Below are 12512 nucleotides of genomic sequence, written 5' to 3'. Positions count from 1 at the left end.
AGGTCATGTACACGAAGCAGGGAGGACGGCGATCTCAAGGATAGAGGAAGTGCCGGACCCGAGAGATGCGATGCCCATCTGACCTTACCGGATTGGACCTTCCCACAGGTGAGTAGGTGACAGGTTCCCTTTAATGAATTGCCCCCTCAGTCTAAAGAGTTACAGCATAATAGCCAATGGGCCCATGGACCTCATATATATATTTATGGATTCTCAGGCTGTTGAGGCATGCTGGTGGATTAAGTTTTGAAACAGTTGGAAAAGCACAAGTTGGAGACCACTCAGTTAGAAAAGAAAAGTTCCTCTTTCATCAAGAAAAGTGGGGCTTTCTAATAATGAATCCTTGATGTCCAAGCGGTTCTGTTGCCTATACAATTGCTTACTGCATTCTAAAATATTAAATCCATATAATTTAAGAGGGTCTCATCTCCGTATCGGAAAAAACTGTTCAAAAATGTCCCTCAAACAAATTTTCTACAAAACAATGGAGTAACAAAGGAGTAACGTTCTTCTGTCAGTCCCAACCTGCATGAATTTGAAATAAAAATTACGTACAGCCTTTGTAAGATTATTTATTGAGTTCCACAAGAAGAAAGTATAGGATGTCTATACTGAGGCAACAAGCTCGAAAATTGGATGTAGCAAATAGATCCAAAAAAAGTCATCGATTTACATACATATGAATGGGTTAAATGTGTAAAGCCACATTTGACTGAATGATCATGTTAAAAATCATGTAAAGCGTAGTGCACTATAATTACAAGACATGAAATACATAACCGGAATATACTGTCGCCCACGCTCATCCTTCTGCTCCAGGCTGGGCGCTTTACTATTTAACTTCGTATATGTTATGATTGAGAAGTCAGAAGCTGTGGTTAACTAAGTGCAGAGTACTTACTTCCCATCCTAGATTATTCTCTTTTAATGTGGTCTTCTGCGTCATGATATAAGGTCCTAATCTTTCCCCAATTTCAATCTTCTTCTTGGCCCAAATCCCAAGACCAGCTCCTGGTATGGAGGATTCTCTGAGTTCAAAGTCAGGTGGGATTGGAATATCATCGGGAATGTAGACAGGGGCTTCGTAGGGTGATCCTTCCTTTGGGGTAAAGTCTTCACTGGTTTGGAATGGTGAAGGAGGTCCTACAGGAATGGGGGACATAATACTGTCCTCTGTCTCCTCTTCTGCACTGTCAACGCCAAGGAGATCCGGATCAGGCTCATACATATTATTTACAAGGTCACTGTCACCTGCAGAGAAAAGAAGGAGTCGTAGTTTAAGAGCCATGTCCCACACAAAAAAGAGACAGCAAAGTATTGAGAAAACTTTGATCACATGAAGGAAGCCTGGCAATGTATATGGATTCCAGGTGACTGTCCAGTTTGGTTGCACACGTTGAGGGAGATATTAGATAACTATTGGACATGTCAACCCCATTAATCAGTTGGATCCATTATGGCCACCATCAGAGCCAATTACTCTGATGACTGATGGGGATCGTTGATCTAGAAAACTAGGTAATGTTTGAATGGTTGACCCATTTACATTAATGAGAACTTTGTAACATTTTATTTCACCTTTGGGGGAGCTGCAGAGAAATGAATCACTTGTTTCTGGATCCCCCCTAATGGATCCTGCTAATTAATGTCAGATTTAGCTTTTGTGGGACAGGCAACAATGGAGCTTTAACTTTGAGATAATGAGGTGAAATAAAAGCTAGAAGGGTTGTGAAAGACACCACTACTTACAAGGCATAAAAACGTCTGCAGCAGACCCTGGAAAGTCAGATGGCTGACAGTGGATGGTACGAGTTAAAATCCGCTCTGCCATGGAATAAGGAATAGAAGCAAGTAGCATATTCTAAAAATTAATTTTATTCAACGCGTTTTGGAGTGGAAACTCCTGATGAAGGAGTTTCCACTGCGAAACACATTGAATAAAATCGCTTTCTAAGACCTGCATCTATTCCTTGTTCCACAGAAGAGCGAATATTAAACCTTACGATCCACTGCCAGATTTAGCTTTTGTGGGAGAAGCTGCGATGGGGCTTTAACTTTGAGATGATCAGGTGAAACAAAACCTGGAAGGGTTGTGAAAGACGCAACTACTTACAAAGCATAAAAACATCTACAGCAGACCCTGGAAAGTCAGATGGCTGACGGTGGATGGTATGAGTTAAAATCCGCTCTGCTGTGGAGAAAGAAATAGAAGCAAGTAGCATATCGCAGAAAGTAATATTATTCAATGCATTTTGGAGTGGAAACTCCTGATGGAGTTTCCACTGCGAAACACGTTGAATAAAATCACTGTTTAGGACGTGTTTTTATTCTTTATTCCATGGCATCATGGATTTTAACCTTTACCATCCACTTTCAGCTTTAGCTTTTGTGCAACAGACTGCGATGGGGCTTTAACTGTGAGATGATCAGGTGAAACAAAAAGGAATTGCTCACCTGGAAGGGTTGTGAAAGACACAACCACTTACAAGGCATTAAAATGTCTGCAGCAGACCATGAGAAGACAGATGGCTGACAGTGGATGGTAAGGGTTAAAATACGCTCTGCCGTGGAATAAGAAATAGAAACAAGTAGCACGTCCTAGAAAGTGATTTTATTAACGTATTTTGGAGTGGAAACTCCTGATGAAGGAGTTTCCAGTGCGAAACACATGAATAAGATCACATTGTAGGACGTGCTTCTATTCCTTGTCCCACGGCAGCGCAAATTTTAATTTTTACCATCCACTGTCAGATTTAGCTTTTAGGACAGCCTATAAACAGCTTGTCATTAGGAGATCATTCCAAGAAAAAGAGATTGTCCAAAAAGAAGAACCAATTTAATCCAACGCTACAAATGTGCTAACTGCTGCTTCCAAAAGATTGTAACACAAGTTCACAAGACATTGCTAAAGCTCAATGATGCCAAATAGCAATATAAATGACTAATAACCACCTTATTTTCTATGCGCCCTCAGTATCCATTAATGCGCTCGATTAATAAATAGGAATTACTTTCATTTTATTTTTCTACAAATTTGCCCACCATCCCCCTATCTATAACAGCCACAACATGGCTGCTTGTGAAAACTATTATTAGACATTATTTAATTTGTAAAAATGCAATAAAAAGTGAATTACAAGCTCAACAAACAAAAGGAAAACACAATGAACTGTAATAATGAGGTACATTATTCCCTGAAATAACGGCACGTTGGAAGACTGAAGCCTAATTGTGTAGTTTCAGTGGTAAAATCCATGGAAACCTGAACATGCTCTTTCAATTAGGAAATCAGCCTGATTGTGTTCGCAAGACTTAGATTATTACTCGTGAATGGGTAGATTTTACCTAATGTTCGCCAGGAGAGGGTACCAACACAGGGAGCTTATTATGTTATGGCTTTGCCCTCTTTAGGTGTCCATTTCCTATTCGTCCTCTATATGTTTTACCATACTGGCAGGATGGGAGGGATTAACAACCAGTTGTAATGTCATTTTAGGCTTTGTAGACATACTCTTACCAAAATTTAAACAGTTAGGCAGGCTTTTTTAGTCTCACGCCTGCTGAAGGTCACCTTCTGATAGGCCTAGACCAGCATTCCCCAACTCCAGACCTCAAGGACCACCAACAGTGCCAGTTTTCATGGCTTCCTTAATATACCACAGGTGAGGGAAACATTATAACCTGTATAATGCTAAGGAAATCCTAAATAATGCACTGTTGGTGGCTTTTGAGGACTGGAGTTGAGGAGCACTGGTCCAGAGGAATCTTAAATTGTCAATAAAGTGCTCTTGCCGTGACTAGAGATGAGCGAATCCGAGGTTCAATGTTCATACCAAATACAGGCTTTACCAAAAAACAGAGTTCGAATTCGGAATTTGGGCACTTTATGTATGGAAACCATTCCTGCGAACATCACTGTACTCAGCTTTGCTCGGTGCTTAGCCCAGTGAGAGTCGCATGCAGTGTTTGAATGGTTCAAAATGAGGGTAACAACAGTGTGCACCAAAAAAAAAAAAGAAGTAAAACCCCGCCTGCCCGACTCCGGATGTGATCTGTTTATGGCTGGCTGAATGTGGGCGGAGACTGAAACTGCCCAATCAGTGACTCCCATTGGGTTTCAGGTCAAGTTTGGGTCCCAAACTGCCCACATAGAACTGAAGTTCCACGGGTCCGCTCATCTCTAGTCATGACCACATGGTGCCTTTTGGCCAATAAAGCAAATAGACACCTTTATTTATACATGATATATATGTGACGCCCTGGCAAAACCAGGTATTCACAAATAGGCCACTGCATAACACCTTCCCTCACTAGGAAACACACAGCTAACCAGAAACCCTAGTCGCCCCCCCTTAGGGAAAGATAGACACACAAGTGGGCGTGACTAAGCGGTTGGGACACACCCAACCAGGGGTCCAGACAGCCCGGGGCGGGAAAACAAGCAGATGTAGTTTGGAGAGGAGTGTGGGCTGGAGCTAAGTGTAGGTCCAGCAGGAAAGTTCAAGTTGAATGGTACCAGGGTAGGAGCCCTGGTGTCACCGGCTAGGAGGCAGACGGTGGCCTCCATCAGCAGGAGACGGGAAGACGGCTCGGCAGAACCGAGGTGGACCGGGACAGGGTTGTAGCCTGCCGGTACCGACACTGGGTACCGATCCGGAAACCGTAGCACAAAGGGGGGTACTTGGACCTTGAAGCCAGAACCGGAACCGAGCGGACTGGTTAATTCACCAATTGAGGCCAGGACTAGAAGTCCTCCCACCCAAAGTCCCTCATAGAAGACAACAGCCCACCGATAAGGATAAGAGGTCACCGCCAGGGCCCATAGATCCCACAGTCCAGCGTCTGCGGGCACGGCTCCTTAGGCCACATCCAGCCAGGAGCGGACTCCTGAGTTTCACGCTAGGAAGTCCACCTTACACAAAACAGTGCAGAGAAAAAGGAAAGAGACCACCAGCCAGGTGGTGGACCCGAATGCAACCGGCCGTGGCACCGGCCACCATCACCTTGGTTTACCAAAGACTTGTGTGGTTATTAACTGTGAGTACAAAAACACTCCCTGCGGTCGCTATCCCCTGCACTGAGTCACCGGGTCCCGGAGCCACAATCCCTACCCACGGAGGGGTTAACAACTGGCTGCACAACATCTCCCCTGGGTGCCCTACAACAGCAGTGGTGGTGTCCCACCTCACCACACACCGTGGGTGGCGTCACAAACTTACTACGGCCTAGCCCATACATCTACGTCCCCCCATTTATTCAGCGTGTCCGCGAGACCCCCGGGTCCGGAGACCCTCGAGCCACCACCCCATAAGGCCCAGATCCGAGCAGCGCCAGCTGCTGGCACGGGGGCGGCACATATACTTTAATTTTGCACATCGGACCAAAGTTAAGCCTTCCCCCGCATACACAATAAATCTTTCTCCTAGCAATAATTCTCCTGTGTCCTTTGTGCCGCTGCCAAGCCCTTTTAGTGATGGTATATTTCACCGAGAAGAAAAGGATAGGCACTCCGAAATCAGAAGACAAGCCGGATCTAATAATCTGTGGGGACACCCATATACATCAGACTTTTGCCCAATCGTAACAATAGCAGCAGGTTTGGGGGACATTAGTCTACTGTGCCTTTAAAACACCACTCTAGCATGTTTTTTTCATTGCACCGCTGGTGTGGTGCTTCTAATCTAAATTCCTGCCCTGTCTTATACAGACTCTCTGCCATCTTCATCTTTTTCCGGTTCGGTCAGTCTAAGGTACTTAGTAACCTGTCAGCAGCTCCAGTGTTTCACGGAGTGCGCCGGAGGGCACAACTCAATAAAAGTCTATGGGAGTCTTGTTCTTGCTTTCATAGACTTACATTGAGAGCTTAGGGACCTAACTACTGACTTCTGGCTTGTCAGATGTTACAGGCACAAGATAGCACCATGTGACCAGAGTAGCGCCAAGAAAGGATAAAAATGGCAGATGTTGAGTATAAGACAGGGGGCAGGGAACTTAAAGCAGGGTGGGGAAAAAACGCTGGAGTGGTGCTTTGAAGACACAATTGATTTATTTTGAAAAAGGATTATATCAAGGCTATCTACTGTCTTGCAGGATCTCAGCTTCATGACTTACACAGGTCATAAATACTGGTTGTTTGTGATTTACCAAATAAATTGCTCCTCTGAGGTCTTCAATGATTTATTTTCAGAAATATTGAATTTGTATTCAGTTTTTAGGTTATACATGCAGAAAGAAACCATACACATTCTAAACACGGTAGCTTAGTGGTTAGCACTGTATGGTGGCTCAGTGGTAAGCACTGTAGGGTGGCTCAGTGGTTAGCAGCATACAATGGCTCAGTAGTTAACACTGTATGGAGGCTTAATAGTTAGCACTGTACAGTAGCTCAGTGGTTAGCACTGTGTTGTGGCTCAGTGGTTAGCACTGTGTGGTGGCTCAGTGGTTAGCACTGTATGGTAGCTCAGTGGTTAGCACTGTATGGTGGCTCAGAGGTTAGAACTGTATGGTGGCTCAGTGGTAAGCACTGTAGGGTGGCTCAGTGGTTAGTACCGTACGATGGCTCAGTAGTTAACACTGTATGGTGGCTTAATGGTTAGCACTGTACAGTAGCTCAGTGGTTAGGACTGTGTGGTGGCTCAGTGGTTAGCACTGTATTGTGGCTCAGTGGTTAGCACTCTATGGTGGCTCAGTGTTTAACCCTGTTTGGTGGCTCAGTGGTTAGCACTATATGGTGGCTCAGTGGTTAGCACTGTTGCTTTTCAGTGCTAATGTTTTGGGTTCAAATCCCACCAAGGACAACATCTGCAAGGAGTTTGTATGTTCTCCCCATGTTTCCGTAGTTTTCCTCCGGTTTCCTCCCACACTGCAAAGACATACTGATAGGAAATTTAGATTGCGAGCCCCAATGGGGACAGTGATGATCACGTATGTAAAGCGCTGCGTAATATGGTGGCGCAATACAAGCAATGCTTAATAAATAATAATAAACACTACAAAAGAACATAAAAAAAGAAAAGTATATACGGTATTGTCACGCTCCCCGGGTCCTTGGCTTCCCTCCCCGGGTCCTCTGCTCCGCTCCCCGGGTCCTCAGCCCCGCTCCCCGGCTCACCTGCCACGCTCCCCGCTCTCCAGCCTCCGGTCCCCGTCCTTCCCAGGCCCCCTGGTCCCCGATCGCGGCGCCCGACGGCTTCCCAGGCCCTGGCCGGCTCCCCTGCGTCCTCTTCTCAGCCTCCTTCCCTGGCTTCTGGCACCCGGGCTGCGCGCATGCGCATTAGGGCGCGCGCGCGGTCACTGACCCTTTCTTAAAGGGCCAGCGTCCATTAACAGGTAATGAGGCTAATCAGGTACAGGGTATAAAGGGGTGTATTGTCCAAGGGGGCGGGGCCTGATCTTCGTGTTCCCTAAGCTAGGAGTCAGGTCTCCTGGTGTTTCAGTGCATGTACTCACCTATCTCTCTTTGTAGAGCCGTGCTTGCCTCGCCATCCAGTCTGCCGTATCCTGAACCCCGAACGCTGTCCTTCTGCCATCCTGACAGTCCGCACCATCTCGGATCCCTGCGGTGACCCGTCATCTTGCTCCCAAGGTTCCGGACCCCGCCTGACATCATCTCGGCTTCCGAACCTGAGCTGCGTCACCCGGACCACCACCCATAACTCCGTGGTCCCAGGGACTTCTCCGCTATTCCCGTGTGCAAGGACTGTTCTGCTGTTTCTAGTGTTCCAGCTGCCGGACTCTTTCCTACCATCTAGGAGTTCGGTCCAGTGGATCCACCTCCTGGGCCTGCCCGTACACCTGGCCGTGACAGTAAGATCAGGCCATGGATCCCGCTGCAGCACTATTGGCCCTGCAAGAGGAACTCCAACGCCAGCGTGAAGTCCAGACCCGCATGCTGCAATTTATGACCTCCGTGGACACCCGCCTGTACACGTTACAAGCATCAATGACGCCTGCGGCAACCAGGTCCCCCACTAGGCAATCCACGGCTCCCGCACCAGTGGCAGCCGCGTCGGATGCCTCCCGACTCCGTTTGGCGTCACCACCTCGTTATGCTGGAGATCCCAAGACCTGCAGGGGCTTCATAAACCAATGTTCCCTTCATTTCACGCAGCTGCCACATCTGTTCGCCTCCGACCAAGCCAAGGTCGCCTTTATAATGTCTCACCTGGAGGGCGAGGCACTGGCGTGGATGAACCCCTTGTGGGAGAAGGAGGACCCCATGACCAAGGATCTTCAAGAGTTCCTGCAGGCCTTTCGCAGTACCTTTGACGAGCCGGGACGCGCCTCTGCGTCTGCTTCATCACTTCTCCGCCTACGTCAAGGAACACTGACGGTGGGCCAATACGCCATCCGTTTCCGCACTTTGGCTTCTGAACTCGGGTGGAATAATGAGGCCCTGACAGCCGCCTTCTGGGAAGGACTTTCAAGTCGCATCAAAGATGAGTTGGCGGGTCGTGACGTGCCCTCCACCCTAGATGCCCTGATTGCCCTAGCAACTCGTGTGGACATTCGTTTTCAGGAGCGCTCCAAAGAGCTGTCTCGGGAGAGACGTCCGGTACGACATTCCCCTCCTCCACAGAAGCCCTCCGTATCGCAGTCATCAACAGCTGGGATTCCCGTCCACGAGCCCATGCAGATCGACCGAGTACGGCAATCTGAACAACGTCGAGCAGAGCGGCTCGCCAAGGGCCTCTGCTTTTACTGCGGAGAGGACACTCACCTCCTACGCTCCTGTCCGGAAAGGCCGGGAAACTCCAAAGCCTAGGGTTGGTAGGAGAGGCCACCCTAGGTGCTGGGACTCTCTCAGACCCGGTTATGTGGACTGTGCAAGTGTCAACGGGAGAGACGCGCTTCACGGCTGAGGCATACCTCGACTCTGGAGCAGCAGGCAATTTCATCCAGCAGGCCACGGTGGACAAGTACCAGCTGCCTGTTACTCTACTCGAGAAGCCCCTAGTGATTGCCTCTGTGGATGGGAGACCCCTCTCTGATACCATCTCCTGGGTCACCAGACCGGTCGAACTGCGTATCGGTGCCCTGCACACCGAGAACATCACTCTCTACGTCCTTCCACACATGTCCCACCAGATCCTGCTGGGACTTCCCTGGTTGCGGACACACGAACCATCAGTCAGCTGGGGTACTGGCGAAATCACCCGATGGGGTTCTGCTTGTCATGAGAAGTGTCTGAAGTCCATACAACCTATCCGACGACCTCCGGTTCCAGAGAACCTACCGGAACTGCCCTCGGCCTATTGGTCCTTCGCAGACGTTTTTGACAAGAAGGAGTCTGAGGTACTTCCGCCACACCGTCCCTACGATTGTGCCATCGACCTGCTCCCAGGAACAACACCACCTCGAGGACGGATATATCCGTTGCCTCCGGCCGAAACCAGGGCCATGTCTACCTACATCACAGAGAGCCTGGCAAAAGGATTCATCCGGAGATCCTCCTCTCCTGCGGGAGCAGGCTTCTTCTTCGTGAAGAAGAAAGAGGGTGACCTACGCCCATGCATCGACTACCGGGGTCTAAATCAGATCACCGTCAAAAACAAGTACCCTCTGCCGCTCATCCCCGAATTGTTCGACCGGCTCAGAGGAGCCCGTGTGTTCACCAAGCTGGATCTTCGTGGTGCCTACAACCTAGTTCGTATCCGCTCTGGGGACGAATGGAAGACCGCGTTTAATACTCGCGATGGGCACTATGAATACTGCGTGATGCCCTTCGGCCTGTGTAACGCACCAGCAGTCTTCCAAGAATTGGTGAACGACATATTCCGGGACCTCCTCTACGTCTGTGTCGTAGTTTATCTGGATGACATCCTTATCTTCTCTCCGGACCTCCAGACCCATAGAGAGAACGTACAGCTGGTTCTGCAAAGACTGAGGGAGAATCGTCTTTACGCCAAATATGAGAAGTGCGTCTTTGAGCAGTCTTCTCTCCCTTTCCTGGGATACATCATCTCGGGCACTGGACTGCAGATGGATCCAAAGAAGGTCTCCTCCATACTCAACTGGCCTCCTCCTTCTGGACTGAAGGCAATCCAACGGTTCCTGGGATTCGCCAACTACTACCGCCAGTTTATCCCTCACTTCTCTGCCCTGACTGCTCCTCTCTCCGCTTTGACCAAAAAGGAGGCTAATCCAAAGGACTGGTCACCCGCGGCCGACGCCGCGTTTTGCTCCCTGAAGCGAGCATTTGCCTCCGCTCCTGTACTCCACCGTCCGGAGTTAAACCGCCAGTTCACCTTGGAAGTGGATGCCTCCTCCTCGGGGGCTGGAGCAGTGCTCATGCAGAAATCCTCCTCCGGCAAGATGGTGACTTGCGGTTTCTTCTCCAAGAGCTTCTCCGCGCCGGAACGTAATTACACCATCGGTGACCGAGAACTATTGGCGGTCAAACTGGCTCTGGAGGAGTGGCGCTACCTCCTGGAAGGAGCAGTGTACCCCGTGATTATCTACACGGACCACAAGAACCTGGAATACCTGCGGTCCGCTCAGCGACTGAACCCACGGCAAGCCAGGTGGTCCTTATTCTTTGCCAGGTTTGACTTCCAGCTCCATTTCAGACCCGCGGACAAGAATGTACGCGCTGATGCCTTGTCTAGGTCTTTCGTGCCCATGGAGCAGGAGGAAGAGACTACCCAACCTATCATCCCTCCTAGCAAGATTATTCCGGTGGCCCCTGTCACTCTGGCCCAGATACCGCCCGGGAAGACCTATGTCTCTGAGACTGACAGGCAAAAAGTGTTACACTGGGGTCATGCCTCCAAAACAGCCGGTCATGCAGGCCAGAAGAGAACATGGGGTGCGATTGTACGCCATTACTGGTGGCCATCCCTTCGCACGGACGTCGCTGCTTATGTCTCTGCCTGCTCCTCTTGTGCCAGGAACAAGACGCCCAAACACCTGCCCTATGGCCGTCTTCTGCCTCTGCCTATACCCTCAGTTCCGTGGCAACACATAGCGATGGATTTTATTACGGACTTGCCATTATCCTCCGGACACACAGTCATATGGGTCGTGGTGGACCGGTTCTCCAAAATGGCTCACTTCGTCCCTATGGCCGGACTGCCCTCTGCTCAGGAACTCGCGGAAGCCTATATACATCACATCTTCCGCTTGCATGGCTTTCCATCCCACATCGTGTCCGACAGAGGAACTCAGTTCACCTCCCGCTTCTGGAGGGCGCTCTGCAAGCATCTGGGAGTGACTCTGGACTTTTCTTCTGCTTACCATCCTCAGTCTAATGGCCAAGTGGAGAGGGTCAATCAAATCTTGACATCCTTCTTACGTCACTATGTCAACGCCCATCACGACGACTGGTCCACGCTTCTGCCTTGGGCTGAATTCTCACATAACCACCATATCAGTGAGTCGTCCTCCAAATCTCCCTTCCATGTCGTTTACGGACTTCAGCCCTCCGTTCCATTGCCTATATCCCCTTCTTCGGATGTCCCTGCGGCTGATACTGTAGCCCGTGACTTCGCTACCATTTGGGACTCTGTCAAGGCGTCCCTTGGACGCGCTTCCCAGCGGATGAAGAAACACGCTGACAAGAGGCGTCTGGACCCTCCGTGTTTCTCTCCTGGTGACCTGGTCTGGCTTGCTTCCCAGTACATCCGATTGAAGATACCTTCCTACAAGCTGGGTCCTCGCTACATCGGGCCGTTTAAGGTCCTCAGCAAGATCAATGAGGTCTCCTACAAGCTACAGCTCCCGGCCACGATGAGGATTCCCAACTCTTTCCACGTCTCCCTGCTCAAGCCGGTCGTCCTTGGTCCCTTCTCCGCTGCTGCCAGTCCGGCTCCTCCACCTATTGCCGATGACGACATCTATGCGGTAAGGGATATCGTGGCCATGAAGACCGTTCGAGGTCGTCAGTTCTTCCTGGTGGACTGGGAGGGGTATGGTCCTGAGGATAGGTCCTGGGAGCCCAGGGAGAACGTGGGCACTCCTCTGATCCGTGCCTTCATGTCCCGGTTGCGGGGAGGGGGGCGTGGGGGGGGGGGTACTGTCACGCTCCCCGGGTCCTTGGCTTCCCTCCCCGGGTCCTCTGCTCCGCTCCCCGGGTCCTCAGCCCCGCTCCCCGGCTCACCTGCCACGCTCCCCGCTCTCCAGCCTCCGGTCCCCGTCCTTCCCAGGCCCCCTGGTCCCCGATCGCGGCGCCCGACGGCTTCCCAGGCCCTGGCCGGCTCCCCTGCGTCCTCTTCTCAGCCTCCTTCCCTGGCTTCTGGCACCCGGGCTGCGCGCATGCGCATTAGGGCGCGCGCGCGGTCACTGACCCTTTCTTAAAGGGCCAGCGTCCATTAACAGGTAATGAGGCTAATCAGGTACAGGGTATAAAGGGGTGTATTGTCCAAGGGGGCGGGGCCTGATCTTCGTGTTCCCTAAGCTAGGAGTCAGGTCTCCTGGTGTTTCAGTGCATGTACTCACCTATCTCTCTTTGTAGAGCCGTGCTTGCCTCGCCATCCAGTCTGCCGTATCCTGAACCCCGAACGCTGTCCTTCTGC

The 12512-nt window shown here is 50.2% G+C and overlaps 1 protein-coding gene across 7 annotated transcripts in view; it reads right to left on the bottom strand.

The window, feature by feature from the left end:
* PRDM16 (PR/SET domain 16) overlaps nucleotides 1-12512 on the bottom strand; it is an 869912-nt gene that overhangs the window by 581046 nt on the left and 276354 nt on the right. For all 7 annotated transcript variants that reach the window (XM_075328421.1, XM_075328422.1, XM_075328423.1 and 4 more), the window contains exon 2: nucleotides 902-1251. In XM_075328421.1, coding sequence (XP_075184536.1) covers nucleotides 902-1251 — 350 coding nt within the window. The remainder of the gene's footprint in view (nucleotides 1-901; nucleotides 1252-12512) is intronic.

This window comes from Anomaloglossus baeobatrachus, chromosome 11, assembly GCF_048569485.1.
Source record: "Anomaloglossus baeobatrachus isolate aAnoBae1 chromosome 11, aAnoBae1.hap1, whole genome shotgun sequence".
NCBI lineage: Eukaryota > Metazoa > Chordata > Amphibia > Anura > Aromobatidae > Anomaloglossus > Anomaloglossus baeobatrachus.
This window is presented reverse-complemented; position numbering and strand designations above follow the sequence as displayed.